This window comes from Chaetodon auriga, chromosome 8 (assembly GCF_051107435.1).
Source record: "Chaetodon auriga isolate fChaAug3 chromosome 8, fChaAug3.hap1, whole genome shotgun sequence".
Classification (NCBI taxonomy): Eukaryota; Metazoa; Chordata; class Actinopteri; order Chaetodontiformes; family Chaetodontidae; genus Chaetodon; species Chaetodon auriga.
The window spans coordinates 12,098,706-12,125,729 of NC_135081.1; the positions used below are offsets into that span (position 1 = coordinate 12,098,706).

Below are 27,024 nucleotides of genomic sequence, written 5' to 3' on the forward strand. Positions count from 1 at the left end.
GTAGTATACTGATGAATTAAAACCATAATGCCCAGTGCATCCATATTTTCAAATACATACATGTTTTAAGGATAATCCACAGTACAATATTATATTCTGCAATGAAACATTCATGCAATAGAGTAAAGTCCACTGCCCTTTAAGAAAAATAGCTATTCCCTATGAAATCTGCCCATATCAATTCAGTTAAAGTGACATGCATTTGTACTCAAAATCTTTGGACTTCAGGGAGTGCTGGTATCCCTTAGACATACTGTGTCTGACCATTTATGACAAAAATCATACAGGCTGTTAACTTGCAGCATCAATATCCAATTCATAGCTCCCCACAATTATGCAATGATGACAAGCCATCTATAAATATATATCATCTATAAATACAATATTTCTGATGCAACGTCATGTCTGGCTGCTGTGAGCCATGTCACAGACCCAATGACTGCACTCAGAGCATTACACCCACTCAATTACTTATGTGTACACACTCACACGCTAAGGACCAATACAGCTCTTTTGAAGCATGCAATCCATTTTACAGTACATTTTCAGCGACCAGTCCAATAATAAACACCAACTTTTATGACTCCCACTCTTCTTCTACATGAAGAGCAAATTGTAGTCTGCTAATAATAGGTATAGCCTTTCTTTTTGTTCTCAGCAAAGCAGGCGGTACTGCCCCCTTATCAGCAGCCCTGGCCATCGGAGTGCTTCACTGGATAGATAGATAGATAGATAGATAGATAGATAGATAGATAGATAGATAATATTTACATCCCTGCAAACACAGACTTCTGGATTTGTCTTCTAACCCCTTCTAAACCCATCCAGATACGTACACATTTGCATGTTTGCTGGAACACACATTATTAGTCAAACAGAATATTGATCAAAAATATTGATAAACAGATTTTTTCCTGAGATGGAATGAGGTAATTAAACGTAGTGCCGATCTGCACCATTTTCAGCTGGTGCACAAAGACAAGGCGCACTGCAGGTCTACAGCCGAGTGTCTATTCATTTAGCAGCCAGTTATAATTACTGTATATCTGCACACACGCACAGGCACACACACACACGCATACACAAGAAGTAACAATGGTTAGATTCTGTGTTTGCAGTGGAAATGAACAATATTTTCTCATAGGTGTCCTCGTTAGTATGTGCAATAATGTGGGACATTCCACAGAATAAAAGAAAAAATGTAAAAATGGCAAGAGTTCATTGTATTCATGTATATTTATTGCCACTTTAGGCCCATGCTCCCTTTTCCTTTAAACCGTCTCAGATATTCACAAATCACAATTCAGGAATTGCCAGTTGCAGCAGTGTTGGATAAGGTGAGGATGACCAGTGAACACAAGCAGATTTTTTAATTTCTTTTATTTTTATTGTCCTGTCATACTGTTGGAGAAACACACTGAAGCATCATCTGTTCAGTATAACACAACGCAACATGCAAGAAATGTAAACTGTTTGAAGCTTTTAGTCCTGTTCGTCCAGGTTATTAGTTTTGAGACAGTATTTAGAAAAACCTTAACCTAAGCCTGTTTTGTACATGACTTGCTATATATTGTCCACTACCTCGGTCAATAGAAAAAAAAATGTACTGAAATTCAACACTGTAACTTTGAAATGATGATATTTTGGAGAGTTTTGAGGGCACCGTCGCACCGCCCTGGGTACGATGATATGGATAAGAAGGATGGGTTCTGCGCATGCGCTCTGACAGAGCAGAGGAATCGTGGCTCCGTTAGCATCAAGAGCTAGCGGACTGGTGGGGGAACACGGTGTGGAGGAAGGCGTCCTGCGCACTGTAGGCAGAAAGATATCGGTGACTTCAAATATCCCCAGCTAATCCTTGAGCTAACCATTATCCCTCCATGCTGTCCGGGAAAGAAAGATAACAGTAATAACCCTGCACTGCCACCTCACTTAGCTACCGTGCAAGGCAGATAAGGGTAACTGCGTTTTGCGTGAACAGTCTACCTTTCAGGCAGAACCTTTTTTTTTTCTTTTGGAATATTAAGAATAGAGCTGTAACCTCGACTAACGTTAGTTGTGACAATGAGGTTGCCGAGTAACAGACAATGTGCGATGGAAGGAGATGGAAAAAAGATGGACCAAGCTCCTCCGTTCAGAAACCCTTTTGTGCACGTCCTGAAATTCACCCCTCTGGAAAAGGCAAAGGTAAATTCATGTTTGCAGGCAGATGATTTACTCTTGTACAGACACGTTAACTAGCTATTTTAATGCTTAGTAGAACATTAACACCTTAGTGCGACACAGCGGAGAGGCTGTCACCATCATTTAACTTGGCAATTTTTCCTTGTTGCATGTAGTCAGCTGAGCTAGTTTTAGCTAGCCAGCTAACAGTAGCTGCATACATGTTGCTTTCTCCCCTCTCTTCTTGGCGTGCTGCCTTGCTTTAATGATGCTCGAAAGGGCTGAGAGTCTTATTTTTTGAATTAATGGCCATTTAGCTGCAGCGACGGCGTGTATTTCAAACACGGGTATGTAAAAGACGAAATGCAACCCCTCTCACCCAGGAATCCGCTAACAACCCACTAAAATGAAATACAGCTATTTGAGCATGGCCGCCTGTCCAGGATGGGCCTAGCTTGTTGCTCTTTACCTGTTAGGACAGTAAGTAGAGACGAGCATGTGGTTAGGTAGCTTTTACGAAGATTTCCTGAGTTGGGAACAATTAAATGCGTCATTTATTGTAAATACGGCACCGTTTTCTAGCTTCCTTTTGCATTTTTTTTTCTTGCTTTGTTGGGTATCACAGTGCGTCCCATTCAACCAGCAACCAACACGTGTGGAGGGTGGAGAAAGGGATGGAAATCTGACAGTCGTGGTCGTTTTTACATGTTTTCTCCGGCTGTTTAAGTTCTCACGTTTTGTTCTCGTTTGAGATAACTTCCTGGCCTGATTAAGTTTTGCAATTTTGCAGCATAGAGCACACGTGCAGCCCAGCTGTCCATCATTGCTGTTGATAATCAGATTTAGAGCTTTCAGGCTTCTCTTCAAAAGGTGTCAACCTGCAGGCTGCTTCAAGCTCCCAGACGCTGGTTTTGATTTTTTTTTAAGCTCCATTGTCCAAAAACTATGCAATGTGTCATTGGGATGCAGCCTGCAGAGATATGACAAGGCAGTGATTTAAGAGGCTTCTTTATCAGATTGATGTTGCACACATTAAAACTGTGTCTTTGGTGCAAATGTTGCAGCATGTGGCATTATGCACAGATGAAGGAAGCATCCAATCATCGTGTATACAAGAGAGCGCTGGATTGTCTTGTTCTCTAAAAATTAGGCTGCTTATAACTTTGGAGGCACATGTTAGGTCACCTCATATGATCTCTCTGAAAAGATTAAAATAGTTACAGAAGTGTGTGTGTATCCTCTCTGAGCCATGGGTTAGCATTGAAGAGTACACTGAGTGAATAGATCCTGGTTCACTGAAACATACAATACACATATTTGCAGTAACGTAGGGATTCAGATAAGGTTTGAGGGCCAGTTTTTGTTGTCTCAATGGACTTAAGAAGCTGTGTCCCATTTAAACGCTATATATTGTAGTACTGGCATGCATTCAAGTTGCTTGATATGAGTGTATTGTTGGTGGACTCTCATAACTCATCTTAGTTATTATTTGTCTAACTAAGATAAACAAATGAATACAAGTGTTATATCTTCAAAAAACCAGTTTCCCTTCTTCATGTAAAGCTTCCAAATATGAAATTGGCTGCAGCTTTCCAAAGTCTGAGTTTGAGTGACGGCCTGCAGCAGATGTCTAGTATTATTTCCTGTGAGTACGAAACAGTAAAGCACATTTCTTTCTCATACATTAACTGCCGAAACTGTCACCATAATGATTTGTATGTGGAGAGTGTGCTGTTGAGTGTTTGTAAACAGTGTGATATTGGGCAACAGCTGTGAGGTATTTTCAGTAACTGTTCAGTCTAATGGGAGATCCTCAGTTTTAAGACTGGTGCTACTCTGGCGTAGCAGGTATGACAGCCTATCTTGTTACAAGTAAGAATAGTGACACGGGGAGGTTTTAGGGAGGGGTGAAAGCTTGTTTGCCACACTTTGTGATGACAAGTGCACATTAAAATTAGAATAATTTATTTTGACAACTGTGCCACATGTGTTATGTTGTTACATTAAAGAAGCCAGAGAAGCTAGGCGCTCAAAACTGGTTTCTGTAGACACTAAGTGCTGATCCAAAAGTGAAACATAAGGTGATGGAATTCAGTTTCCTAGTTGTTCAGATGTAACTGAGGTGACTAAGAACAACTGTTTCCAGCATGTTGTGCTGGTCTTACTTTTGAATCTGTAGCACCATGAGGAACACACAGTCTGAACTGAAACTCTGACTAGACTAGAGCCAAAAGTGATAAGATAGTTCTGGCGACTAGTTGCCGAGCCAGCAGACACGGACCCACAGAATCTGTTCATGGGTTCAAAGAAAAAGGGGATTGATGTATGTTTCCATTATTTATTGAAAGTACCGTGCTGAGAAACAGGCTGTAACTGAATGGCATGAGATGACTTAGGATTGTTTCACATGTGTAACAGTTACTGAAATTCAACCTATGCATTGAAGGTGTTTGTGTGTGTGTTGTAATGGTTGGCCAGAGAAGGGTAATATTGTCTGTAATTTGCTAAGTAAATCATTTTTACCTGTATTATATTTGTAAAACCCTCCATAGTGCCCACTAGGATGAGTAACAGATGGTAATAAGAAGATAATACTGTCCATATGAGTTTTGTTGAATTAACCCAGGTCATGAGCATATGCTTGGTGTTAGACCACAAAACTGTTTTTTCTGCCTGTAAGTGCAGAGGAAAGACCGAATATTAGTAGAATAGATAAACAGAATAGCGTAGAATTGGTAGAATTAAAAACTAGCCTCTTTGTGACATGTCAAATTGGAGTTGTACACAAGTCTGTGCAGTAGTTTAGTTTAGAGGAAGTAGAGGCCTTTCACTTCTTTACAAACCTGTGAACTTTTTGGGGTTTTTGTGACCTATGGGGTTGTGGTTCAGGAAAGGGGACATACGGTGGATATGTCTGACTAATAGCTACATTAAATCAGTTGCCCTGAATCTTGCTGTAACTGTGTAGACTTGAAGATACTCATCAGTTAGCTATACTGCAATTCAGCAACCTGACCTTTCAGTCCATAGAAAAAAGCTCTTGTAGATTCACACATAATTAGCTAATTTATTGATCTATAGAACTGGTTGGCATTAACCTAGAGTGAGAACATGTTGTTGTGTTTTTGTTACAGATTTAGATGTATCAGCAGATATTCCAGTCTTAGTCTAGCCTTAAACCGTGGAAGTTGGTATGGTGTCAAGAGGGCAAGCTGCTAATGTTTAAGTTGATTTCATTCCCAGTATAGCTTTGACAAGTCTAATTTACATTCATTGTGTGATTAGTGGGGAACTGAAAGACCTAAATCTGTTTTGATCCTGCCAAAGCAGCATTGAGTCAATAGCTTATTCCCACAATATATAGATCAGTATTTAGCAGCAGAATTGGACAACCGATGTATTCCTCACAAGAGCAGTCATGCATATTCATGAGACAGAGTTTTTGGGTGCAGTTTGCTCAATTTTAAGGCTCGGGGTTGAAAAAGTTCAGTATTTCCCACTATCATTTCAATAACCAATTTACAGTATTGCTCATCGTTTAGGCCTGAATGTGTATTTAAAGTAAAGCCTACATGGTCTCCATCCTGTTTTCTTCATGCTAGTAGCCAAATCCATCACAGTGTGAGATATTAAATACATTTCAAAACATATGGCTATCAAGATAATGCTCCGATAGTTACTGAAGTATTAATTTAGTTCTATATGGCCTGCTACCACACAGAACAACCTTACCAAAGAGTCTGAGAAACTGAACGCTCTGCTGCACCTTCTCTCCAACCTTAAACACAGTCCCACGAAGAAATCACTCAGGCTTGTAAAAGTGAAACATCTGCATATTGAAAACAGGAAGTTTGTTCACATGTCTCTACGACCACTGAAAAGGTTACAGCTCAAGCTCTCTGTCAGTTTGAAATTCTTTGCTTTATTTAACACAACTTCCTGCTTCAGTGTGAATTTAGTCAAGAAAAGTCAAGGAAGCCAGATAGAAAGCATGGTTTGTGTTAAAAGAAAAACAGTTGAAAGAGAAGCAGAAAAAAGAAGGATACATGGGGATCAGCTATGTGATGGGCCACAGGCTTAGCACTGGCAAAGGCATCTTGTTTTGACAACGCATTCAGAATTAGAGAATACACATTTAGTCTGCTTTGAGGTTAGTGTGAAACTGCCTTTAAAACATATACTTGTATTCACACACAAGGTCTAAATCACCTCCACTTTGGTTGCAAATGAAAATGTAGACTGGTTTTTACCTTGCAATGTCTTCTTCATCAGTGCAGAAGTGATGACAACAGACTGATAACATGTAGTTCACAACTGACTGCAAATGGCTACACCTTCAACACAGAGTTCAGCTTTTTTTAGACTAGCCTATGATTTTAATGCCAAGAAGTCATTTTACACTGTTGTTAAGTTGGCCTCTACAATGTAACCCAAGGTGCATTAGTCCAGATGAGTGTTTATTTTGTTTTCTTGGTCACTTTGAAGACTGTGAGAAACCTTATTGCTTGAATTTAAAGATGCCTTTTAATGCAATGCCAGAGTTCACTCCAACTCCTATATAATCTTTCTGCTTTTGTAGCATTGCCTTTGTTTTAATTCTAAGTGACATTCATGCATTCTCATGCTTTGGGTCTGAATAAATTTTTTAGCAAATGCATTATACAGTGCTCTAAAGCATTCCCAGCAAGGCCCATTTTATTGTAGGAAAAAGTGCCGGTACTTACACAGTTGTTTGTTCTGTCTTGTGCAAAAGTGTATGCTTGATGTTTGTATAAAAGACATCTATGTGTGGTGGACATGTATAATTAATTCATGTGTCTTAAGAGGATCTTGGGAAAGTAAACAGTTTTAAGGACGGTGAAAATGCACAGAAACTAGGGTGGCGTGTCACTGCGATAACAGTTGTTGGATTCGTGTGTAATGTAATTTTGCCCCATACCTGACAAAACGCATGCCATCATAGCATGAGCATGGTTATTTCTCAAAACACAAGTATCTTTTTTCGGAAAGAAAAAATGTGTGAAGTGTTACTGTAAGACTAACTCCTCTCTAACTCCAAATGTGTTTGCCAATTGTTTGTCTGTAGTTTAATAAGCAAGCTTTAGATTGACTGATTTAAATTGACCATACTGTTAGACAAGACCTCTCCCAGGATAACAGTGCAGATAGCCTTCATGCTCCACAGTAGTGGTTGCTATCAAGACAAATATTGATAGAAGATAAGCGCTGCTATCAGGGACTCATAACAAGCTGTAAAGAAAACAGTCACCAGTGCACCCAAACACTGAAGTGCCAGAGTCTTCACGAATAAAGAACTTATGCTATATGTGCTATGTGTAACTTTCACATGCTAATGTTAGCGTATGTGGCTATTGGAAGTATACATATACACACAAAGACTTCATTGATTTTCATAAGATGGGGCCATCATTGTTTTCTGATCAGCTGTCTTTCAAACTGTTAGGTGCCAAGATGACAAAACGTGTATCTGCTTCTTTAACCCTTTCCATTTTCTCTTTTCCTCAATCTCTTACAGATTGCTTTAATGACAGTCACACTGTTCCCCATCCGGCTACTCATAGCTGCATTCATGATGCTTCTGGCTTGGCCTTTTGCCTTCCTGGCGACAGTAGGGCGCTCGGAGACTACCGTTGAACCCCAGTGCCTCTGGAGGAGGTTGGTGCTTTGTTATGTTTGTTTAAAGGTGAAGTTTGTATTTGAAGAACTGCCATTCTTACAAATAAGCACTATTTCAACATGTGCCTTGCAAAAACGTGCAGCATGTTTGGACTAGACACCAGCTATTGTAGAATGCTGTGGGTAGTTAGTCATACAATTTACAGTGGTAAATCATGTACAAGTTTTCTGACTCCAAACAGTAAGACTATATTGTAGGATTCTTTTGTTTTTGCTCTTTTGTGCAATGGTCACTTTCTGATAAGTTTATTGATACATTAGTTATAACAGTCAGTTTCTAGCAGTCCATTGATGGTTCTTACAACCACCTGTGGCTTTAAGAATGTGACTATGACAAAGGAACCGAAAAGTCCAACACGTCTCAATTCCAGTTTTAGGTAAAAGAAAAAAACAGTCACAATGTGGTGTTACCTATCTCATTTTATTCAGTCATTCTTGAGCTTTGATTGTGCAGTCATTTCACCCTCTCTCTCAGCCTTGTGCTCCACACTCCTTGATTTGTGTGTATAATAGTCTGTCCAAGAAACTCCCTCAGCAGCAACAGGTCTCCTCTTGAATGCTTATCTCAAATGAAAGACTGAAAATACCACCTGAAAGGTTAATGAACAAGCAGGTGAATGATGTCATATTTGTGTGGGAGATTTGTTAAGACCATGCTTGTAATTTAAATGTGTAGGTAGGTTGCTAAGAGAGGTCTAGAAAGAAGAAATTGATTTTTTTTTTCTTCTTTTTTTCCTCCAACTGAGTGAAGTTCAAGTAGACCAAATGCAAAATGCATTTGGACCCAATCAAAATTTTGCATACTCTGTTCTGTTGATACCAAGCTGCGGTTAGGTAGAGCAACAGCGATTTCAGCCACTACTGCCAGCAAAACGAGTCAGGATGCAAAGAAAAACCAGAAGCAACTTCAGCTGAAATACAGGCTTCTTTGGAAGGAATCAACTGGCTGTTTCAAGATGCACAATGAGGAAGTACTTGGCCTGTATGGTCAAGTTATCAGGAAAAAAAAGACGTTCCTGTGCCAGTGTCACAGAACAGCCCACGTACAGTTTTTATAAACAGCACCTAAACAAGACTCAAAACGTCTGGAGAAAAGTCATTTGGAGTGATGAGACCAAAATTAAACTTAATGGTAACAACCATAAACACTGTGTTTTAGAGAGGAGTCAACAAAGCCTATAATGAAAAGTACAGCATCCCCACTGTAATGCGTGTGTGAGCTACAGCAGCACAGGGAATTTAGTCAGAATTGATGGCAATATTGGAATGGCCATCACAGTCTCCTGACCTCAGTATCATTGAGCTACATTGGGGAAATCTCAATAGTGCAGTCCGTGCAAGACAACCCAAGAATTTATGGCACCTGGAGGCTTTTTGCCAACAAGAATGGGCAACTTTACCAGCTGAGAAAATAAATTGCCTCCATCCACCATTATAAGAAAAGTTAGCAATCGATCATTGATGCTCAAAGGGGCAATACACAGTATTAAGAGCTAAGGGTATGCAAATTTTGAATGGGGACCATATTAGTGTTTTCTTTATTGCTATATTTTGTTTAATGATTGTGCTTTGACTCATCACTCGTGTTTTTTAACAATGGAACACATCTTACAATTTCTGCCAGTGGTGTGTAAATATATGAGCAGAACTGTATGCATCTGTGCATCCATTACATTAGCTAGGTTTGGATATTTTTATCACCATCTGCAGTTTAAATGAAAAGTGCTGCTCACGCATGCATGCATCTTGTTTCTAGACTGGTGGACATAATTCTGAAGATCATCATGCGGGTCATGTGGTTTGCTGGAGGTTTCCATTGGATGACTGTGAAAGGGCGAAGGGCACTTCCAGCAGAAGCACCCATCCTCACCCTGGCACCCCACTCTTCATATTTTGATGCCATCCCCGTCACGATGACAATGGCCTCAATTGTCATGAAGGCCGAGAGCAAGGATATACCTCTCTGGGGCAGTAAGTAACAAACAAGGATATATTGCTGTCGTTGTTACCTCTGTGAATATGACCTATATTGACAGTTGTAACAGTTGATCTGAGCACTCCAATCTGAAGAAGTACTGAAGTACAGAATCCCTAAGCATGGGCACAGTTATTACTCAGACTTGTTCAGGCACATGTGGGATGCAGGGAAGGTTAAGTATTTCCAGTATGTGCCTTGTGTTGTGATGTGCTCTGAGGCAGAGCCAGCTTGTTAACAGTGGGTCACAGCTGTCTCTGTGATTTCGCTGCTTTATCAGTAAAGGGAGGAGGTTGCCCAATCTACTTTGCAGAATTCTTTTACATGAAGAGCTGACGGCAAGTACAACTTGGCTAATATTCTCATTTCTTGTTATACCTGGAAATGTGTAAACACACACAAAAATAGTGTAAGCATTAGTTACTTTCAAAAATAAGGCCTTGGATTTGTCAGCTCTGACTCAGCAAGTTCATTCTGTAAAACATTCAGAATTTTTTATCTCCAGTTCTGCAGTGTTGAGACATACAGCAGTCCTGATGACATAAAGCTGTAGATGAGAATGCAGAAATCAAATGTTGCTCTCCACATAAATGATCACACTGCGACTGGGGAATGAAAATAACTCAATAGTAACTGACAACAACCTTTAAAATACATAGTTTCAACCTAAATCTCTGACTGCGTCCCTGTCAGAGAATATGGTTTCCCGAATGAAATCATCAACCTGCCGCTCTTGCCAATAAGCAGTTTAGGAAAGACTTAACTGTGAGTTTATCAGTTGTTGTGGTATCAGCACTGCCAGTGGTGGATCCAGTGATGGCAGGATCATTTAGATAGCTAACTGGAGCCATTGTCTGTGCACCACCCAAGGCCACATGCAGAGATCACGTCGTCCTTGCTCAGCTGCAGTCAGTCATTACACACGTTAGTAAAACTGCAGATCCTATTAGCTAGCTTGCATGTCCAGTTACCTTTCTAGTTGCCAGTTTAGGCATTTCTTCTGTCCTTGGCAGCAGGACATACAGTAAAGCCTAGGTGTGTGTTATTTTAGCCTTCCTTTCTCCTCCTCCTGCTCTGCCTCCTAAGACAGTAATTGGCCACTTTGTTACGTCCAGACTGAGCGAAGCTTGCCAAGTTACTGCAGCCTTACTTGGCTTGTATTGCAGGATTGAGACACATTTACTCAGTAGCATTGTCATTATTATCAACATACAACCAGCCAAATGATGTTTTGAAAAAACCTGAGGAGCATAAACACTGGATACATGTTGCACTTTCTTTATCGCTTATTATTGGTGAGTCAGACAAATGTTTAAAGGTTATCCACTAATATCTGTTCAAACAAGTTTGACTAGTCATGTTGGCCTTGCTGTAGGAACCAGACACCAATGCCTGGTCAAGCAAGTTGAATCCAGAATAAGTATTAAGACCTGATCAGCCACAGTGACGTGTGTAGAGTGCCTCTCAGAGTACGAGCTAGAGTCCTAATCCCTTCCTGTCAGCAGACAGCTCACAGTTGGAATCAATTTCTACTTTTCATGGCCTCACTCTCTTCTTTCTTCCACTTCTGTTATCCTAACTTGTTGTGTCTCTCTTTCGGTAAATCTCAGAGCTTCCAAAACTTTAATTCTTTTTGAGCCGTTATATTTCCCACGTTTAACTTGTGCATTCAAAACTCAGTTTTACTGTTCTTACAAATGTTCATGTGGAGTTGCAGACATTAGGAAATTCGGCCTTTTTTGATACACATATGGTGGTTTGGCCTGTCTCGGTCAATATGGCAGGGATTTGCATCTCTATTACAACAGGGCTGCCTGCTTGAAGGTGTGTCTGATGTCTCAACTGATGACCGCTCCTCTTGAGTGGATGAGGTCAAAGGGGCGGCTGTAAAATGGTGGATAAACACATTTAATTTGCTCTAAATTCTTCACAATAAAAGTCCCCTGCTATTTTTGCCGCCAGTGTTTTTCCATCACACAGAACAGGAGGCAAAAGAAGCTGTTTACTTCTTGGTGGTTAGCTGTTTGCAAAGGCTCAGAAAGAGCCTGTTGTCCTCAGCTCTTCATCTAACATCTCGCCGTGGCTGCTTCTGTTCCTGCTCTTCCCCTGCAGTATTAGTAGTTTTTATCGAAGAATTGCCGATAACAAAGCTCCACTAGTTCAGTAATAAACACATTTCATTTCCTATAAATTCTTCACAATAAAAGTTTATTCTGTCATTTAAAAGCTTTACTCATCAAGCAGTAAATAATAGATAGATAGATAGATAGAAAACTTTATTGATCCCCAAGGGGAAACTGCTTTGCCACCCGATAAGAATACATACATAAAAATACAGCCAGTCACACACACGTGGCTGAGTCGCCAGCAAGGGGGCGGCGCCTCTTACAATGGGTTTTCATCAGCAGTAACTTGACATGATTGCTATACAGCTGAAAGCAAATTTAAAAAAACAATAAAACAAAGCAGATATCTGAAAGTACAAACAGAGACAGTGAAGAGAAATTAAACTTCTTACTACAGAGATTCAGTTATAAGTTACAAAAGTACAAAAGAAAGCTGACACAGACAGTCGAGACTTGCAACGCACACTTGTTTGAGGTGGAAAAAGGGAGTCATGACAGGTTGGCTGTGGCTGGTGTCGCAACCTGCCTGGAGTCCTGTCAGGTGCGCTTAGATCTGTGGCCAAAAGTGCCAGTGGACAAGGCCTATACGCATTCATGGCCTCAGACACGAAGTTATAGATATGAGTCCAGAAAGATTAGGGCATAAAGCAAAACTATAAAGTAGGGTTACCACTGAAGTTTTGCATTTACCACACAAAGGTGACACCTCTGGGTTTATGTTATTTAGTTTCTCTTTGGAGTGTGAATTGAATGAGGAAGAAGTTGTTGTTGCTCCCCAGTCTGTATTTCATCTGTAGCTGTATGAAGGAGGCAAAGACACCTTTTATATACAGCTCCATAGAATAGATGCCTGCTCAGTCTAGGGAAGACTCCGGTCAAACGTGTTCTCAGAGTGTGACGCGGTCAGTGGGTGTTCCTCTCTTTGTATACACAATATTAAAAAATCCCCTGAGGTTGAAGATAGTGTCCATTGGGTACGAAACCTGTCTGACCTGTATGGACAGTCTTTAATCTGTCAATCTTTCTGTTTTTCTGTATTTTTTCTATGACTATCTTCCCTTAAGGGGTTCAGCCTCAAATATTGACATTTTAGGCGAACACCCCATTTTGGACTCTTTCAGTATTATCACGAGCTGTTATCTTGTTTATTGTCCAATCACTTTCTGTTTTTCTGAGCTTCTAGTCAGTAGTTTGTGTGGTTTGTCACTGAAGTATTTGTGTGCCTTGTTTAAAGGAGTGCTTTACTTATTTTTGCTGGTGATTTTGTGGCATTCATATTTCAGTGTTGCTGTTTTTACATGTGAAACAGTACAGGGGAGATTGTGCTTTTTTTTTTGGTTTTCTTTTCTTCTTAAGACAGCCTCTAGTCTACACAGTCTCTCAATACAGCTTTGAATGTGTCCCAGTATGCAGGGAGAGGATCCAGGGATGTCATTCATTTCAAAGTATAGAGAGATGTGGGTTTTTTGAGTTTTCACAAAATTAGTTTTTGGTAAGTAAGGGAGGATTTAGTCTGCAAGAACTGTGTGGATTATCTATATGATGTAAATGTAGTGAAAAGGTGAGGGAGTTGTGGTCTGAAATCACAATGCTGTGATATTTAGCATTCACCGTGAAGGGTGTGAGTTTCACTTGAACGAAGAAATGTTTTTTTCTACTAAATGAATTATGGACAGGTTAATAGAATAAATAGTCGGTACCTGAAGGATTCATTGTTCTCCATATGTCCAGGATGTTTGCATAGTTGGTGTTCAGAAATTCACTTGAGACATTTGTTGAAAGTCTCCTGGTGGAGGATCTATTAAGACATGTATCCAGGCTGTATTAGCCTTCATCAATTGACAAGGTTGTCTGGGAAGTATCCAGAATCAATGCTAAGACTTTTTGAAAAAATATAGGCTTAACTGTGTTGGAGGTATACTGTATATATTTACTGTGATGAGAAAGATCTTGTGGGTTTCTCCAATTAATCTTACGACCATCTTTGTCAGTAATAGGTTTTTTTTTCAGTGAAAAGACTGTGCTTAGAAGGGATAGCAAATCCTCTTGCTTTGGCTGAAGAGGTTAAGTGGTATACTGTGTCCCTATCCACTTCCTTCTTAACCTGCTGTGTGAGCCACTTTTCAAGTGGGCCTCTTAGGCCAGTGACTTTAAGTGGACCAGAACCATACCTCTGTTTTCCTGGCTTTTTTAGGCTGCGTGCATTCCAAAATGTGACGCTCTTCTCCCCTCTAGTATTGTTATACTGACCAGTAGAGCATCTTTAGTGTCAGTGTGCAGCATCTGGGTGAATGGTCATCCCTTCCCTCCCACCTCACCACTACAGCCCACTGCTGCGACCATCTGAGTCTTCTACCACCACCCTTCTTCCCAAAAGTCAATGCACACACACACACATCACTCATACATTACCCACTCAACTGACAAGAGGTTAACGCTTCATTGTCGTAAAGTGCTATCAGGTCTGGTTCTATCTGAGCAGTTTTACAGTTATCTCACACTACAGAGTATCATTCAGTAGCATTGAGCCAGTCCTACATCTCGAAACTAATCGATGAACAAGTATTCAAGCTCAGGATAAGATGCCTGACAAGCTGTGGCGATCTCCCTGTATTAGAAAGTAGAATGAAAAACCATATATAATATTTGTTGTATGGAAGGAGACAATATTACTATCAGGTCATAGTCAGGCACCAGCTGTGTGCGTGCATGTGTGCGTGCGTGTGTGTGTGTGTGTTCGGTTTGCTTTCGGCGGGTCCATTGCTCTCTGTCAGTGAGAGGGTGATTCTAACGTCATGTCTCCTTGAGCGTCGTTCTAAATCATCACATTTTTCAGTTCGTTTCTACACTTCAGAGTTCAGGTGATCGACTTGACATTGAGGTGCGGTGACATCGTCTGAGTAGTGTGTGGCAGCGTTTTCCATCTCTTTGCTCGTGTTCTTGTGAAGCCGTAGTTGTTTCAAGGACTCTAATGTGTTTCTTTCTAGTTGTAGCCAATTCATCTCTGAGCATGGTGTGTACGGGTATCAATAGTGGCGTGTATGTCGTCATTAATCTGGGCGACTTTATCTCATAGAATAATAATGGCTGCCAATAGCGCAGAGTTTGGTGGGTCTGCCTCCTCGCTCTTATTGTCCGGTATTACCACATCACTCGAGCCTGAGCTTGATTGAGGCCTAGTTGTTGTTAGTCTTTATTCTTGGTTCTGGGTTTTTTTTCCATCATCCTTTTTTTTTTCTCACCGTCTTTGTCTTCATTCATTGCACTGTGTGTATGTCTATGTGTGAGAGCGAGCTCATCACTTCAACAAACTCTCAGATGTGCAACCTCAGATGCAAACGCGAGCAATTCACACTTGTAGCTGACGACTTGCCTCTTTCAACACCTTGTCACCCAAGGTCATTGTCATCCATCCCATGTAACAAGGTCTGAGGTGGTGAACACAGTAAGACACAATGACATGATATCAGAGAAGCAGCAGGGGATAACGGCGTGTAGAGCTGGAATATTTTCACATCATTTTCACACTTTTTGGAATCAGGGTTGTAAATAAGTCAGTTTTGCTGATTTGTTTCGCACATATGTTGGGGTTAGGTTCACTGTTTACCCCTGCTTCCAGCCTTTGTGAAGGATACAGTCGCTTGTTAGCGAGGCCCATAAACTCTCATGTTTCCTGATGTATTTTTTGTTTTAAGCTATCCAATAAATTGGCATCATAAAGTATTGCCCGTCAGTAATGCCTCTTCCTTTTCTTCTACCCAGTAATAAATAAATGTTCCATTGACATTGATAAGCAAACATTTTTAGCTGATGTTTTGCCCTCATCAATGGTCGTATCTGTTGTATCTAGATACGAGACTTTTTATTCAACAGTGCTTTACATTTATATGAATGTCACATGAACACAGAAGTACGTTTCAGTACGTCCACATTCTTCCACTCTTCACCCCTGTGCAGCTCAGTTGTGGAGTGATTTGGATTTAAGTGCTTTAAGGACACCAGTAGAGCGGCGGCGGTTGGTGTAAAGAGGAGCTTTGCTCTCTTCCCTGGCCAGCTTTTCTGATTACAGTGAAGTGTTTGTGCTACTGAATATAATATACTACTGAATATCAGAGTGTTTGCAAGTTGTGACCATAATGCTTATTGCAAAAAATGTATTGTTTGAGGCAGCAGAGACATTATCTGTGTTACTAGCTTAAGTGACATTCACTAACATTCATTAAACCACTAAATGCAGCAGATACAGATCGCACAGAGAAGCTGTTGTTGCTTAGCTGTCAGAAGAAAACAAGTGTTTCCGTCATCATTTGTATTTACTCTGTTCTTTCTCTGCTTGCTTCTAGCTTTGATAAAGTACATCAGGCCAGTGTTTGTGTCACGGTCGGACCAGGACTCCAGAAAGAAGACTGTGGAGGAGATCAGACGCAGAGCCCACTCTGGAGGGGAATGGCCTCAGGTAAATGAATGGAAAGTCCTACAGACAGCACGTGTATGTGGTTGTGTTCATATTACTAGCATTTTCTTAACTTTTTTTACAACATCTACTGCATGCAGAACAAAGAACAAGGATATTAAGCAACAGTCATTTTTAAACTTTGGCGTACTGATTTAGTTTTTTTTTTTTTTTTTTTGATGAAACAACTACCTGCACATCTCACAGGCAGCAGCTTGCAATATAATGGAAGCCAACACACATTTATGCTTTGTACATTTTCAAAATGCTGTCGTTAAGTGTTTAGGATTTTTTTTCCTGTATTGAACCGTTCCTTCTTTCCTGCAGATCATGATTTTTCCAGAGGGAACATGCACCAATAGATCCTGCCTAATCACCTTTAAGCCAGGTAAAGCCATCTCATCATCATTTTTCTTCCCATTCAGCTTTCTTCTTTTTTCCTTAATATCGCAGTCATGCTGCAAGCTGTTTATTCACAGCATGCAACTGATGCTGTATGTCACACTCAACCAAGTGAGCATATTGACTTCTTACTTTGGGAAATAACACATTGAATTCATGTCCAGTTTAGCTTTAAGTGTGGTGTGCGGTCTAAAATCATTGTTGGCATTGCTATGGTTTGAATTAAGATCTGAGCGCTTAAATCTAAGTTTAACCTGACATTTAGACTGTGACTGTGAGGCTAACATCTCTGATATACAAGGAGGTATGAAATAAGGTGGCTGTATTTATGGCTTACAGTCTTTATTTGGCAGATGTTTACATAAAGAAAATCACTGCAGTTATATTCCTACACTGATGTTTTAACATTTCATTATTGGGTGCAGTTTCTCAAACATGCATTTGTTTTCTGATTTGTGTGCTCCTGTTCTCAACTCAGTTAATTGTTTATGCAAACACGTCTAATTGAAATACATCTTTTATGTCTTCCTTGCTCTTGCAGGGGCCTTCATCCCAGCTGTACCAGTGCAGCCTGTGGTGATTCGTTACCCTAATAAACTGGTAAGATTGTTTATGAATACTTAAGTCACGCAGCTTGATGGCACAAGTATTTGTAGAAAAATCCCAATCACATTGTTGTACACAATAAGTTAATATCTGTTTAAAGCTGCAGTAGGTAACTTGTATAAAAGTCATTTTTTGTCATATTTGCTAAAACTGGCCATATGCCCAGACAGCAGAACATGAAACATGTAATCTGTGGAAAAAAATGGCTCCATTGGTCCCACCTACTGCTCCCACTGCGATTTGCAAGAATCCACTGCACCCGACACAAAACAACCAATCAGAGCCAGAGGAGTGTCTGAGGGAGTGTCTGACATCTGTCAATCACTACTCACACACACTGTGAACCGCCCCCTCCCTCTGTTCATGCTGCCGGCTGCCGCTCAGTCAAACAGCTCTGTGAGCGGCATCAGAAGGCTGGTGAAAGCTGTGGCGGAGAAACTGCCCATACATCCGCTGCCAACAACAGCATATACGGCTAAGACAGCAAATAACCAGAAAGCTAATGCAGTGATTGTTACAGTAACACTCCGCAGCACGTACGGTATGTTAGCGACTGTGATGTAGCGGCTGGGGAGAGTTAGCTTGTTTCCGATGCTAAGGCTAACATTACTGGTTGTCACGGTAGCCGCAGACGCCACAGGGAGGAGAGGCTTGGAGGCAGAACATGAGTGCAGCAGAGAGGGAGAGGGAGGGGGAGTGACGTGTGTTGGTTCAATTTTTCAGGCTAAGTCTGCTCTCTTCTCCATCGTACCTACTGCAGCTTTAATACTGGAAATGTTTTAATATCAGAAAGATAGGCAAGTGACTCCACATGATTGTTCAAACACTGGTTTTCATGTAGATTAATCGTTAAACACCTTCCCACTAATCCCCATCAGCAGTCTTCTATAGTCTGTTCATCTGTTCATGTCACACATGGTAAACTTAACAAACTTAACCCTCAAGAGTACGAAGAGTATGTAGCAACTGTGTCAACATATACAAGGAACATGTTATGCAAAGTGAAGTCAAAACCTAATTGTTGCAGTGGTAGGAGATTAAATTATATGAAGAGCCTGCAATGCTAAAATGTTAGCGCTCTGTCTTACGTCTAGGAGGCAGTTGTATTATGTGTATGTGTGTGTGTCTGTATGTATACTATGCATGCCCTGTGGCATGCTTGGCATCTTGCCAGAGTCTCACTCAGTGGGTCGGTTAAGATCTTGCCGGTCACACGGTGGGAAGAAAGATATTGCGGATATATATAGTACCCATGAAGAAGAAAATGTTCTGAATAATGCAGAAGGATTTTGTAAACTCAGCAAATTACCGTATGCTAGCGTGAGAGCCACCTTGTGTAATTATATAGTGTAATTACTTGAGTGTCATCTTCAAAGCTCAGAGGGTCGGGTTATATTTTATGCTCAAACAGAACGAGATCATGTGATGTGTTGTTTCACTTCTCTGGAAATCAGATGTGTTTATAGCTCTTCAGAGCAGCCACAATCAAAGACTGGGTGAGCAGGCGATATTGTTTAAACATGGGGATAACATCGCTCATCACAACAGGGAGAGATTTTTAGAATCCCCTGGAATATCAGCTTCATCCATGTGGATTCTCACAACCAGCTCACTTTGAAAAAAATGAGTGCCTTAATGTTTCTGATTAGGTTTAAAATGCAATTAATGTGTAAAAGCACAATCATCATCACGAGAAGTCACACTAGAACCGCCAGCATGGTGCTTTGTTCACTGACAACCTGTGTGTGCTCACACTGCAGTGCTCCACAGATATTATGTGGGTCTGTAGTTTGTAATCCAGTCGAGTTTGTTAGTATGTTTCTGTATGTAGATGCGGCATGCTGTGGGCATGGGACTCATGGCCGGAGCAGCAGTTTTGAGTGACTGCATTATTTTGTTTTATTTATGAATCAATCATTTACATCTGTTTATTTAGTTTGTGATTCAAATTTCCTTCTCATTGTGCTCCAAAAAAAAGCCCATGGCAATAGTTATATAAAGGTAAAGCTTTGAAGAAGAAAGCATGAGTTTGCCCTGCTCAGGTTTCAGCAGCTTTGTGTGTTAGCCTACAGGCCACAAATTGAGTCTTCAGTAGACACCTACTGGCAGGCCAAAGAGGCTGTTTTAGTGGAAGTTGTTTAAGTCTGGCTATGAGAAGAATTCAGTGAAGCGTGCAGAGCAACTTTGTGATGGCCTGACTGGAAATCTGGCTAATCATGATATGACTGAGAAGGCACATCCAAGTCACTGCTCAGGCTTGTTAGTGAGGCTATGAAAAAACAACTTTAACTGAGGACATTGTGAGAAGGAATGTTTTGCAAATCTTTTAAATCCAGCAAACCTCTACCTTCTTCTGCTGAATGAGGTAGTTCGTAGATATTCTGCAATGTTTGAGGTCAGTTGCAGAACTCACAAATGTTACTAAAGTGAATGCCGCTGTCTTTTCATGCACTCCAGTATTCCTCTCTTTTTACAGTAACCTGATGACAAAACTGTCCATGTAAAACAGAACAAAGGTTTTCTTTTTAAGTTGAAAGAATATCCTGGTTAGCACAAGTTTAGACCTGACGACATGTCAGACCTGAGCTGGGATTTTTAAATATCAACATTTGTATTTCCAGTAACACGCACATTTAATTACCCATGGAAATATGGCAAAACGTCTGTTAAAAAAACTGCTGAGTAATGGAATTATCCAAACTGCATTTAAACCAGTGTTTTTCAGTGCAAGGCAGTGCATGGGAACTGATTTCCTGCCTTAACCCGATTACACAGTAATGTGGTTTCTGGTTTGCAAATGAGCATGAAATGTTTGCCCTCCTATTTAGTGCAAGAACAGCTGCGGGAAGGAAGTTAACAACTGAACAGTTGTTTTTATTTTGATCTGTCAAATAATGTCCTTTTTACAGGACACAATCACATGGACGTGGCAAGGGCCCGGAGCGTGAGTACACAATTTCTCATCTCATGTGTTGTGCTTCAGTTTCTACAGTAGACAGTGTGTCTGTACTCTGTACTCTGGCTTTTAAATAAAATGTAAACTATTGATACATCAATTCCCACATCAGCTCAAGTACAAATGTTGAAACTTAATATAATCTTGTAATGCTGATTTGTGTTCTTTCAGACAACAGCAGTGACTGATAAATATGATGATGAGCAGATGTTTTCTGTAGGCTTAATGATCATGTCTCTGTCTTTTCTTAAGAAAATACATTATGTATTTTCATACCTATTTATTAAAGCACTTAAATTCTTAAATTACACTCACTATCACGTGTCACAGTGCAGCCTGTCATTGATCACATTCTACAACTCAAGTGCAGGCTACTATTTTGGAAATGACCATTGTGGTCTGAACCAGAATCTCTGCAGTGAGCTCTCAAATAGACTGGAAGCAGATTAACTATGGCTGGAGGAGAGAGACTGCCCTTGTTATCTGTCTCTGGTGTGTCCTCACAATACTATGTCCTGGTTTGGTTCGGCCTCCATCATTACAGTGGGTCTCTGAACGCAGTTGGCTGTCTTCCCACCTCGGATGAACAGAATTGTAAATTATGTGACTAAATCTCTAAAAGACGCACACAGACTCAAGCATATGCACAATAAGTGCCATTTCCTTCAAAACACGTCATAGTAAGTTCAATACTAATATGACGTTCATATGCATTCCTTTGTTCTTATGCTCCAAATTGAGGTTAGATAAATCTTGTCCTTAAATTATTGAAAGAGGTTGGTCCATGTGTAGTCTGAAAAAAATAGTGAAAAAAGTGAAGCATGCATTCTCAGTTTTAAATCATTTGAGCAGAGATCCCAGTCAAGCCTCTTTGTCGCTGTATTTGTTTATAGTTGTTGACGATGTCCTGTTGTTATCCAGGTTTGAAATCTTGTGGCTGACACTCTGCCAGTTGCACAACGAGTTTGTGATCGAGGTAAGCGTGACGATATCTCTCACATGCTGCACGTGTTAATCTGAGTGGAGATCATCCGCCGCTTGCTCGTGTTGATCACTGCATTTCCAGAATGCCAAATTATTAAATTAAATGTGTGCATGTGAAAAGCGGCTGCTGTCACTGATTCCATCCTGTACTTCATGTTTTGAAGATGTTGCGCTCACCCCTTTGGCCTTCTTTTTATCTCAACAGTCCAGACTCATATTTCTTCTCCTTCCTCTGTGTCTAAAAAATTCTTAATTTCATCTTGCATATAAATATTTGTCCACAATATAGAGAATGCGTGCTGTATATTTGTAAATACATACCTTTATTAAAATGCCCAGACATACATGGAAGACATCTATACATATATAAAAAGTCTCTCATGAAGTTTGATATTTGGCTAATTAATTGTTTTCGGCTCTCTCTGCAGTTCCTCCCTGTCTACACGCCCTCAGAGGAGGAGAAAAGGAACCCTGCTCTCTTTGCCATCAATGTGAGGCGAGTCATGGCGAAGTAAGTTCAAATGCATTGTTCACACAGTATGTGGTAATGTAAGCTTTGAACGGACAAAAAGCAAAGCTGACTTGGGCAATATAAGATATAGAAAATATAACTTAAATATAAACTTTTTAGAAGGATTTCAGTCTCCTTGATCGTCTCCTGTGCGTGAGCGTTAGTCATGTGTAAGATCATAAATGTCATCCTGCTTTGAGTTGGACACCTGAACCATTATTGGAATTCTGAACCACCCAGCATTGCTATCCATAGAGACTCTCTGAGAGTGCTCAGGTTACACGGGCTTCTCGTGTCCTCATACACTCCCACTCTCTGTGCTTCACCACTTCAAGCCTGGGATGGGAAACTTATGTTCTGCAGATAGACAGAAAAACATGTACACATTGTTCTCAACATCTGAGTAGCCGTATCAGCTACTACATTGGCCTTATAAGCCTTCAGCGATGTTTGTATCGATTAGCTCATATGGATGTGCCGTCTCTTCTGTGCTCTGCTCAGGGCCCTGGGGGTACCCATCACAGACTATTCATTTGAAGACTGCCAGCTGGCCATGGCAGAAGGCCAACTGAGACTGCCAGTCGACACCTGTCTGCTGGAGTATGCCAAGCTCGTCAGGAGACTGGGGTGAGTCACTCAAACCTTCCAATGCAATACTCCCATCAAAGAGAGCCAAGGAAGGGGCAAAAGGGTGATACGGGGGCAAAATACTACCAAACACCGCAGGGACCCGGATTCAGTTTCATGGCTGGTGCACTTTTGGCATGGCTGTGCATTCAGCGCAACTTCTCATGTGCTTGGATGGGAAGGCAGTTGGGGACTGTGTCCTTGTGGCTGTGCTGGTGATTCCCACTGGTTGCTCATGTGCCTGCACAGGGGGGGTCTGAAGGGGGGCGGTGTGATCTGCACATACAATGCGGTTTCTTGATGAAACCCCTTTCTGGCAGGTGAAAAGAAGTAAGCAGTAACACCGTGTACGTTTTATTGGAGGAGGCTACATGGCTACTCCCTCCAACAGTTGGCAGTGACCAGGATCAGCGAGTGCAGGGGAGACAAAAAGAGGAGGGGGACAGAGGAGGAAAAATGTAAAGATATTGGGGAAAAAGCTGAAAACATTTTGATGTAATTTAACTTGACAAACTCGAGTTTAAATCTGTCTTCAGAGGAGTTGTCTCTGCTGTACCGACTGTATTGTTTTTTGTTTTTTTTCCTGTTCTTTCTTTCATTTTTGGTTGTGCTTTTCTCCATTTCCTTGCTGACACTGTGGCCAAGTTATTAATTAACATGAAGTCCCATCCCCTTGCTGTCCCAGGCTGAAACCCAAGAACACTGAGAAGGTTCTGCAGGAGTATGGGAACAGAGCCAGGAAGCTGGAGGGACAGAAGCTGGACTTGGACGACTTTGCTCAATTCCTCGACGTGCCAGTTTCAGACATGCTGCGAGACATGTTCGCTCTTTTTGATGAGGTAAAGACTGGGGAGATTTTTCACTCTAAACTACGATAGCTTGCATTGTGTCAGTTGTGGCACGAAACAGTTGCGATATATAACTAGAGGTGTGATATGTATGTAGTAAGCAATCTTTGCTTCAGTTTATCTTCAGCATGAGTAAGCTCCAAGCAGTAAGTGCTTCCATAAAAACAGAGTTAAGACTGGAACTTATCACAGCACCTTGCTTTTCGTTCAGGTATATATTTGCAGCGTGGTACTCAAACAATGAGGGTTTTATTGCATCGGCGTGTTCATGACCTAAACAACAATCACCCACAGCTACTTATGTGAAATAAAAAAATATGTAGCCTTGTTCACATCCTCTGTCGTTGGCAACGTGTTGTTTTCTCTCGTTTTTCCAGCATGAAGATAACTGCATGGATATCAGAGAATACGTGATAGCCTTATCTGTCGTATGCAGACCTGCCAAAACTCTGGAAACGATGAAATTGGCCTTCAAGGTATGTTCTGTACGCTTATCTAACCACCAGGCACAATAGAGTTTTCTATGCTCGCTTAGGATCAGGACATTTAAAAAAAAAAAAAAAGAAAAAAAGCCACTTATTGTAGGTTGTCTGGTGTTTTGCACTGCAGAGTCATGACATAGTTCTTTCCATCATTAGTTTGTAGCATACTGACACATGTTTTCCCGTGTCCATGCTGCGATCTGCATTTCGTAACATCAGATGAAAAGATTCATCTGTCCTTGTGGCTACATGAAAACCCAATAGCTCCAGTTAGTCATGTTTTTACGTCAATTGCTTTAAATAATCCTTAAAGTTGAGCAAGTTCTGTGACCTTAGAGCTCACGCAACCCATTATGTACAGATTTCTTATTTATAATACCAGCAATTACTAGAGAAAGGGCACCCACTCAAAGCACAGTTTAGCTGGCCCCTAATCTGCCAAGCCTGTCAGTGGCATGCCTGAAGGCAAAGTCAAAGAGATGACATCTGCGGTTCTTTCTCCAGATGTTTGAGGCAGAGGAGGACGGTGCCATCACAGAGATGGAGTTGGCAGTTATCCTGAAGACAGCTTTAGGAGTGACTCACCTCAGCGTGTCACGTCTGTTTACTGCCATCGACACTGAAGACACGGGGAAAATCACATTTGGTAAGAGACTGAGTAAAGTCGAACACTGGTTACTGGTTGACCCACATATTTATTAATGGAATCTTAGAGTTCAACTTTGCTCAGTTATCAAAAGAGTAGTCATCTTTCCTGGGTTTTCTCATCCTCTCAATGAGGATAGATTCAACAACCAGGCCACTTCACTTTCAAGTGCAGTCTCTCTGTGCATTCGTCGAAGCCTGTTTGTCTCATGTTGCCTTTGCCTGTGGCGCCCTCTTGTGGTCTCTCCACAGACAAGTTCAGAAGCTTTGTGGAGCAGCATCCAGACTTTGCCGAGGACTACCTGTACGCAGAAAACACAGGCTTCCACAGCGGGCCCTGCCACCGTCACCAAACTAAGCCCAGCCTGTCCTCCCCGAACCCGCAAGGCACTGCCACCTCCAAAACAGCTAACGGTATCTGCCCCGACTTCAGCCCCAACGACCACGGCGCAATAGACGGACTCCTCAAGAAACACAACTAAAAGGGTTTTAAAATGTAGTGGAAGAAAACTGACACCTCTCCTGGTGAGAGGGCCGTGTGTGGGCGGGGCAGAGGGTAGTTAGTTACTTGTTTGAACAGTAAAGGGACTATATTTCAATAACCACAACGACAAAAATGAAGAAGTTTACCTTACCCTTTTTTATTAGTATTGTGTCCATGAAATTTCTGAGGTTATTTTCAGCCAGGTTACAATTTATTTTGTTATAAATTCCTCTTTTTTTTTTTAGTTTTCATAGCAAGGATCGTCAAAATGCCAAACAATGGCTGTGTCAGATACAATGCTTGAATACTTGAAGGGCAAGCACTTATGAAAAATTCCCGGGGCAAATGTTTCATTTTTTTCTTTTCCCTCCAACATAGTTGCTAACTGTGCATGTTTTTTTAACATGAGGGAAGCTAGAAAAAACCACAAGCCCTGGACAGTGAAGTCTAATTTGTAGTGAAATCAGTGTTCATTTCTCTTTTTATTTGTAACTTTTATCTGTTTCCTCTCTTTAATGGTAGCTGCCTTTTTTAACTGAAAGTGCAGAATGCATGGGCTCATGTTATTTTGAGCAGTGTTGTGGATTGTTCATCTAAAGAAGGAAGACCTGAGGGTACCAGTGACAATTCTGTGACTGCTTGTATTGAGTTACAGCCACATTCGAGGTAAACTCAGGTCTCTGCGAGCTGACGGTCATAATTGCTATGAGCCTGTGTATATATACATATATATACACAATGATACATTTGATTTAGCTCAGGGTTCAGTGACAAAAATGAAAAATTTAACTTGTATGATGTCATCATTTTTGACACTCACTGGGTTATGTGCATGTCTTTGTTTTCTTGGGACATCAGTACTCTTCTGCCCAGTCATTCCTCATTCACATCTTCACCTTTCTTTCAGGTTGGCAAATTCAAGTGTCTTTTTTTTGTTTGTTTTTTTTTATTGTTGAAATTACACAACGTGGACCAAAAATACATTGGGGTGATTTAACGTCGCCCGTCATGTTTGTACTGCCCTTTTCAGTCAGCGGTGTAATGGCGGTAAGGGGGGGGTGGGGGCTCACGATGTGTGGCCATTGAAAGCACATGTAGTTAGGTGGCTTTGTTGGTAATCTAAAGGCAAGGTCGTTCTGCTCTCCTTTCTGCCTTCCGCTGCTACATTTTTAAGCATTCCTACCCTTTTCACACCATGTTATTCCCACTGTTCCACTATGTGTTGAAGGATGTAATAAACACCGGCCCCTTAGTCACCTGGAAATTTGATCTTCATGCTACATTTCCGATGTGCATGGGACAAAACTGTGCTCTTTTCATTCATTGTGTTACTCGTGTTTTCAAAGCGATCCAGGCACCTTTGCATTGAATCTCATTCGAGGGACCGGACTGGAATTGGAAATTATCCACCTGGGGTACTACTTAATCCTTGTTTGTTCGACCATCATTAGTTTTTGCTAATGGTGGGCTAATTGACACAAATATATTTGTTACTGAATGTGAATAATGACTTTTTAGCACCCTGTCACGCAGCCTGTGGCCCTAAAATGGATTTATAACCACAGGCCGGATGGGCCGAATGTTTCCAGGTTGGATTAAAATTAAGGAATATTTAAGATTACAAATTTCTGTCTCAGGCAAATAGTCGACGTGTTCGTTAGTGGCCTGTAAATTACTGATTTTAAGACATTGATTATCGGAATTTAGTGAGTTTAATTCAAGAAACTTTCTCTGAAATTACAATCATTTGGCAACAATTGGCTGGTTTTTTATCTTCTTTCTGTCTGGAAGCACACATAGTAACCTAATCCCCCCCCCCCCCCCCCCCCCAAACCACAGACACACACCTCTCAACATGTACAGTGCTTTACGTCATGTCATTTTATAGGACAACTAATCTTTAAAGGGAATACCTCTGAAACACATCAGTCTGTTTGTAGCCAGATGTTCTTGGGATCTGTGCATTCACAGTTTGAATCTGTTGACTTTTTTTTTCTTTTTATTCTTGACGTTCACTGTGTCGGTGAGCCTCACGTTCCCACCACATTCATGACCTTGCATACTG

The 27,024-nt window shown here is 40.9% G+C and overlaps 1 protein-coding gene across 1 annotated transcript; it reads left to right on the top strand.

Moving 5' to 3' along the window:
• The first annotated feature begins 1,724 nt into the window (after positions 1 to 1,724).
• LOC143324661 (lysophosphatidylcholine acyltransferase 1) lies at positions 1,725 to 25,731 on the top strand. The gene is made up of 14 exons (XM_076737352.1): positions 1,725 to 2,187; positions 7,700 to 7,839; positions 9,617 to 9,831; positions 16,305 to 16,417; positions 16,742 to 16,802; positions 17,358 to 17,416; positions 20,332 to 20,366; positions 21,300 to 21,354; positions 21,791 to 21,873; positions 22,375 to 22,500; positions 23,186 to 23,339; positions 23,726 to 23,824; positions 24,335 to 24,476; positions 24,728 to 25,731. The coding sequence occupies exons 1-14, from the start codon at positions 2,065 to 2,067 to the stop codon at positions 24,955 to 24,957; spliced, it is 1,635 nt and encodes a 544-aa protein (XP_076593467.1). The 5' UTR covers positions 1,725 to 2,064; the 3' UTR covers positions 24,958 to 25,731.
• The last annotated feature ends 1,293 nt before the right edge of the window (positions 25,732 to 27,024 follow it).